This window comes from Adiantum capillus-veneris, chromosome 7 (genome assembly GCF_014529385.1).
Source record: "Adiantum capillus-veneris isolate H3 chromosome 7, ASM1452938v2, whole genome shotgun sequence".
NCBI classification, from domain to species: domain Eukaryota; kingdom Viridiplantae; phylum Streptophyta; class Polypodiopsida; order Polypodiales; family Pteridaceae; genus Adiantum; species Adiantum capillus-veneris.
Window position 1 is genome coordinate 79,566,291 of NC_140937.1, and position 7,544 is coordinate 79,573,834.

At 43.9% G+C, this 7,544-nt stretch overlaps 1 protein-coding gene across 1 annotated transcript; it reads right to left on the reverse strand.

The window, feature by feature from the left end:
* Positions 1–1,368: 1,368 nt before the first annotated feature.
* On the reverse strand, positions 1,369–2,109 carry LOC147454110 (uncharacterized; the record flags this gene model as incomplete). Its single annotated transcript, XM_086517012.1, has 1 exon — positions 1,369–2,109. A coding segment is annotated over one exon (540 nt), but the record flags the coding sequence as incomplete, so codon positions are not given.
* Positions 2,110–7,544: the final 5,435 nt, after the last annotated feature.

Here is a 7,544-nt window from a genome sequence, read left to right on the forward strand (position 1 = left end):
CACCTCCACGTGTATGAGCAATTGTGCTACCCCCCTCCCCTCCCCCACCAATTTGTTGATTGTTGTGATGAGTGTGTGTACGCACGCGTACACAAGAGAGATGAATGAAAACTCGAAGGTTGAGTATGTTTCTACAAATAGAGGGGGACTTGCTTACTTATGGAAAAGTTAATCCAGCCACATGCCAACTCCAAATGTAATTCAAGTTTGTCGCGACGGAGAGAGAGAGAGAGAGAGAGAGAGAGAGAGAGAGAGAGAGAGAGAGAGAGAGAGAGAGAGAGTTGGTAAAGAGAGGAGGTTCGTGGAAAGCCCATTGTCAAATTTGGCAAGAGTGCTTTCGATTGTGTGAATCGTCTTCTAAGGTCATGGCTAGGCCACTATCAACGCACGGGCATGCGTGTGTGTATACACACACACACACAGACATATACATATTTATATTATTTATATATATGTGTATGTGTGTATAGATGTATGTATGTATGTACACACACACACACACACACACACACACACACACACACACATGTTGCCACCTTCGAAGAAGCCTGATGGAGGAGAGTGCCACAGCTGCTTCTTCTCAACCACAACAATACACGAGTCACATACTACTATATATATGTACATGTTGCCACCTTTGGGGGAAGGTGAGGGAGGAGAGTGCCACGATTGCTTCTTCTTAGCCGCATCAACACGCGGGTCATATACTAGTATTAAAACAAATGTTCTACCTTTCATCCTAGGCAAAAAGGTCCCCAATTCAAGGAAACCTTAAAACCTTCTTCATAGTTCAAACTTTCTTTTCTAAAAGAGTTTCTCACAATCAAATGCCTTCAATCCAACAGGTAGTGAAGCGATCCAACCAGTAATGAAGCGACACTAGCCCAACTTACTTCTCATAACTTGTTAGCATTATAAGTCATATCAAAGGACGTTATTACCATTAACACAGACACATCTCATTACCGGGATTTTCTAAGTTCCAATATTATAATTACACACTTCATCACTTTAATATCTATCACTCCTTGGAGAAACCTTTTTTTCAATCATGTTTCTTTATAATTGAGTCAAAATCATAATTGACATTTTTCAATATCAATCAGAGAAATCAACCAGGATATGTGAGCACTCTTGTCTATCATAATATTAGATCACATGTGTACACATACTCAATACTTACATCATCTTCAACTTGGCTCTTATATAGACATACTTTAATCTTTGCACATTATGGATAACACAAGAAGTTGATCAATTTTTCAAGTAAAATTATTGCCTGGAATGCATAAATTTGCAGAAAAAGTCAGCAAGCAATGAACAAGGGAAAGATAACCCACTGTTTCTTTGCCATAAAAGCGCGGAGAATTGGATTAAGCAAAAAAACTCATGTTCAGCAATTTAGTGTATGTATCTACAATGGAGCATGAATGAATGTCTCTCTTCATGGTTGCCATTATAATGGTACAATATTGTATGGTACAAAGGAGAGGGAATCCAATGTGGAGAATTCACCCTATAGAGTATGTGGATCAAACTTTCAAGGCAAACTCTGAGAGTGAGAAAGTTTCATAGGCCTTGAGGGCGATGGTGATGGCAAAGGGGAGAGGGAGAGCCAGATTGGGAATGGTCCACAAAGTAGGAGCCAGGCCCAGGGAGGGGCTCTTTGATCACTGTAGTCTTCCGAGTGCGAATGGTGAACTTGGGACCGTGGAGGCCCGATGCTGATGTCTCATACGAGCCCGGGCCGGGCGAGGCATCATCGCATCTGCGGGCAGACGACGCTGCGGTGGCGGCGAAGGGGCGAGTTGCAAGAGTGAATGCTGGAGAGTGGGAGTTAGAGAGGGGGTGGGCTAGCACAAAGTAGGAGCCAGGGCCAGGGGTGCCTTCATCAAAGGGGGGAGAGGCCTTCTTGCCCATGGAGAAGGCAGGGGAGTGCACATTTTGAGAGGGGAAGTAGTCGGCGGGACCCGGCATGCCACAGCCGCTGGCTCTGCTTGCCCTCTTGCCAAAGGTGAAGGCAGGAGAGCCGTTGTTAGTGGTGCGAGGGAAGTAGGCACCTGGCCCCGGGTTCGCCTTCTTGGATGAGAACGCCAGCTTATAATTGGTGGTTGGGGGGGGGGGGGGGGAGAGAGAGAGGCCGGCTGATGTCGAGAGAGAGAGAGAGAGAGAGAGAGAGAGAGAGAGAGAGAGAGAGGCTGAGCAGAAGAGAGGAGGGTCATGGGGTGGTGGCGAGACCCCGAAAGGCCAAGAAAGTGACGGTTGAGTTCCTCCCGTGTCCCAACCGACGCCTTCTCCAATCTCTCTCACTCTCTCGCTCTCTCTCTCGGCCTAACTAATCATTAAAATTCTTTACCTTCATTGTCTACGAGAGATTTAGAGAACCCACCACCAACCACACTCGCCACAATATTATTTGCTTGCCAAACAAATTGAAGTCCCAAAAATGTGCTTTAAAAAGCTTGTCTAAAACAATCGTTAATAAATCATGCTGTTTTAAGCAACATAGGTGCCTCGGAAGCAGAGGCACGCCTCTAGCTGGATGAACCATAAGGGGGAGTTACAGTTGCATGGTTGTAAAAAGAGGAGAAGCTCAAGGAGAAGGAGGAGATTTGAGGGTGAGGAGGATGTGGTGTATGCACCACTTACACCATGATAATGATTATTTAGGTAGGTTGCATGGTGACAATAACAAATAAGAGGTGGAGGCAGGGAACTTTGGGATGGACATCACACACACACACACACACTTCTTGGAGAGTTGGCGGTTGAAGGAGCCACCTTGAGAAAGAGGGCTCACACACGTAGATTTTAGCATGACCCAAGACCCAAGAAAGAGGTCAGTGGAACGAGCTAGAATTGTATTGATCACATGCCAACACTTTGGAAGCAAGAGAGAGTGGGCAGGAGGAGAAGCCAACATTGTGTTTGAGAGCAAAAAGATTCGTTTGGATGCATTCAGGGCACTAACTGGTCAGCCAGAGAGGAGGAGGAGTTGAGGGGCAAGCAAAGAAAGCTACACTGCATCGTTTCCAATCGTTGCTCATGGAGGTCAACGTTATGCGCTTCCTCCTCTGCTTGAAAGTCCAGTTCCCACGCTTCCTCTTGTCTTTGAATTCCCATTCTATATTTAAACGAGTCCTACAATGATGGATATCTGAAGAAATATCAACCACCTTGACCTTTCCTAGTGGTGGGATTCTCGAAACATTATCCATCTTTTTGTTAAATATACCCACATGCACCAATGTTTTGTTGTATCTAAGCTTGATGAGCTCAAGGGAGTTCAAATCCTGTGGCATGAGTGTTGATCTGCGGGTGTGAGCTGTCATAATGTAGCTGCCTTGAAACATCCTGACAAAAAATCCTCAGCCATTTTGTGGAGGAAACCCATTGCACTGCGATATCATTTGAAATTAAGGTTGTTTCGATCGTAGATTTGACGGACAACTCTTTGAAAAGACAACTTTGGTATAGCCAAGGAGATATGTTTTTGGAGCTTTTTAAGCTCCAATAATACACTTTGATTCTGCTTGTATCTTATGTTCTCATGGTTGCACATAAACAACTAACAACCTGGGAATCAAGGGGAGTGGAAAGAAAACAACTCAAATAATTTCCAATATAGGTCAAATAGGACAGTGGGTGCTAAGAGAGAAAACAAGTACTAAATAGCAAAAAGTGCTTGAGAAAAGTGAGCAGGACATGTTGTATAGAAGAAATGCACATAATTATGACATTGAGAGGATGGCTGATGTCATGATGATGCTCATAATTGCAAGTCGTGGTGCATTGTGAAGTGCCTGGCCGAATGCATGGATGACATGTGGCAAGACATTGTGGGGCTACACACACACACACACACACACACACACATATATTTATGTGTGTGTTGCAAGGTTGCAGTACAGAGCGAGGACAAGGTGAGCAAAAAATGTACACAGGACTCCGCACGTTGTGCCACGATATGCCGTCATGCTACAAAGCGATGAGGTGCGAAATGTTAAACATACCCATGGCCCCTCGCATTGTGTAATGATTGGTATATGTGGCACTCGCGCTACAACGCGAGGGGCCATGGGTATGCTGAAAATTTCACACCTCATTGTGCTATGGCGCGACTGCCACTAAGTGCAACCAAATCTAGTCGATGCTATGAAGTGGCCTATGCAATGTTGTGGGTGCCTATTAGCGCAATACGAATTGCTAAAACGTGTGAAAGCCATGGGCAGGCAAGTGATGGTGGAGATGTATGGCCGATGTTGTTTTTTATGCCAAAGGATCTCCAAAATGGGCTAGTTGGAATGGTAGGTCGGAATTATGCTTTGGAATGTTGTGCTTGAGATTCTCTGTTAGTTGGTCCAGACGGCTCCTCAAATGGAGCTACGGTGTGGAAGATAGAGCAGTTTAAAGTTGGAATGTTTTACAGATCCCCGATGGATATGGCAGGTGGAGACAGGTGGCCAAAGCTAATGTAAGTGGGAAGGGTTGAAGTGCTCGGGTTGTGAAGCATGCTCAACTTTCCGCAGAGCTTAAACGGGCAAGGTATGGCTAGTTAAAGATTTGCTAGGGGCAGCTATGGACCAGATTGATTGCATTGGTAGGCATTCCATCTTGTGGGTTTTGGGCCTCCACAAGGTTCGAGAAGATAGTGCACAACATGTGGAACTGATGGAAAGTGACAACTTGTCAATCAAGATCACAAACGTCAAGTTATGCTAGGACAAAGTTGGTCTGCAATTTCCCGAGGGGTGGGAGCAGAAGCCTTTTGTCAATTTTGGTAGCTTGGGTTTGCAAGCCCGAGAGTCTCGGAATGGGGAGGGGTGCTAGTGTTTTGAAGTCGTTAACGAGAGCTTTCACCTAGTCTTTACGGATTGGGAATTGAAGCATAGGGCATGAAGTGGTGATGTTGGAAATATTGGGGCAAAAAAGAGTCTTTTTGAAGATATAATGAGATTTTATCAGGTGCCTTTTTATTAAGTCCTATTCCTGTGGTATTGTTACGTGCCGGGCAGTTTTCCCTTAAGGTCATATTACCACACACTAAAAGGAAAAAATTAGCTCTTGCAGAGGGGGCAGTTCCAAGAAAAATAATCGATCCATTCCAAGAGCTCCAAGGCATCAAAGACCCTTATTCTCAAGCATTCCAAGGACTCATCAAAGCTCAAGCACAAACATAAACACACCAAATGGCACTAAACATCATGTATGCCATATTTGTGATCAAAACCACCATGCACATGGGTCTAGACAAGTACACACATGAGGATCAAATTTGGTATGTACGTGTATTTTTCGCTATTAGCCATGAAGGTTGCACAATCAACGAATTGAACCAATAAAGATCGGACTCAACTTGAAGATCACAACACGAAGATGACAACACCAACAAAAACCAACATAAGGACTACGACATGACAACAACATAAGGACTACGACATGACGAACAAATGTCACATTACGCTAAGGAGGATCCATTAATCCCTATACACTAAAACTCCCCATGCCACTTGCATGATGTATCCAAGTGCGATCAAATTTACATGATGTATCCATTTTGGGAACCATGTTTATGCATCCAAATGTGTGAAGGAGTACGAGCGGAAGTGCTTCGCGAGAGAGAGTGCGAGAAGAAGAGCACGACGATATGGTGAACTCGCTCTACTGTAATGTGTAGAGCATAGTGAGTTCTTATTAGGTTTTTACAAAAGAATATGTGTACATACCTGGCGGCCCGCCCACTTACCTGGGCGACCACATTGGGCTTTATACCCCAACAACCTCCCACTTAAAGTCCAATGTGGTACTTTAAGTGTGAGAGAAGCTACTATACAAGCTAATATACAAGAGATGTAGAGAAGTGATGTACTACCCTACACCTAACTGCTTGCGAAAATGCGCAAAGCTCTCTGAGGGAAGTCCTTTTGTAAGTAGATCAGTAGGATTTTCTGTGGTGTGAACTTTGACAAGCTGAAGTTGCTTATCCTCGAGCATTTCCCTGATGAAATGATACTTCACATCCACATGCTTTGTCTTTGAGTGATGAACTGGATTGCAAGCCAATTGTATAGCACTTTGACTATCACAATATAACACAGGCATCTCTTCTTTGATTCCCAAATCTGTTACTAGTCGATTAAGCCAAATTGATTCTTTGCATGATGCCTCTCATGCTGCAACATATTCAGCCTCTGTAGTAGACTGAGTAACACAATCTTGTAATCTAGAACGCCATGATACTGCTCCACCAGCCAATGTAAAGACATACCCTGACGTAGACCTTCGGTTGTCTAAGTCACCTGCATAATCTGAGTCTGTAAAACCCTTTACACTTAGCTGCTGACTCCCATAGCATATACGCATACTCTTTGTAGCTTTCAGGTATCTCAATATTCCTTTCACTGCCTCCCAATGTTTCTTGCCTGGGTTTGACATGTATCGACTTACTACTCCCACTGCAAATGCAATGTCTGGGCGAGTAGCAATCATTGCATACATCAAACTACCCACTGCAGACGCATATGGAATCTTATCCATTTCAGCCTGTTCTTCCTCAGACACAAGACAATCTTGTTTGCTAAGTTTCACATATGGTGGCAATGGAACACTCAGTGCCTTTCCCTTCTCCATATTGAAACGTTGCAAAACCTTGTCAATATACTCTGTTTGAGATAACCAAATCAACTTCTTTGATCTGTCTCTCTCAATGCGCATACCAAGTATATGACTTGCCTCACCCATGTCTTTCATGTCAAACGATTTTGCCATCTTTGACTTCAAAGCTGAAATTTCTTCCAAGTGCTTGCCAGCAATCAACATGTCATCCACATACAAAATAAGGATCAACCAACTGCCATCCTTAGCCTTCTTTGTATATAGACAGTGATCGAACTCACTACATTTGTAGCCTTGAGAAAGCATAAACTTGTGGAATTTATGGTACCATTCCCTCGATGATTGTTTTAAGCCATAAAGACTCTTTAACAACTGGCATACCCAATCTTCCTTTCCTTTGTCAACAAACCCTTCTGGCTGCTGCATGTAAATTTCCACATCTAAATCACCATGCAAGAACGCTGTCTTGACATCCATTTGGTGCAACACCAAATCTAATATGGCAACCAATGTAAGAAAGCATCTCAATGTAGTCATCTTGACCACCGGAGAGAAGACTTCATCAAAGTCAATTCCTTGTTCTTGCTTAAAGCCCTTGGCAACAAGCCTTGCTTTGTACTTTGGCTGACTATCATGAGCGGTGATCTTATACCTGTAAACCCATTTACAAGGTAGAGCCTTTTTGCCCTGTGGTAATTTAACTAGCTTCCATGTCTTGTTTTTATGCAGAGCTGTCATCTCTGACTGCATGGCCAATTGCCAATTCCCGGAGTCCTTCATTTGCACTGCTTCCTTGTAACATGAAGGCTCATTGCAATTAGTCAACATGACATAGTTCATAGATGGAACAAACCGATCAGGAGGTCGCGTGATACGTCCAAATCTATGCAAAATAGGTGGCTCAGGCTCAGCCACAACCTGTGGTTCCA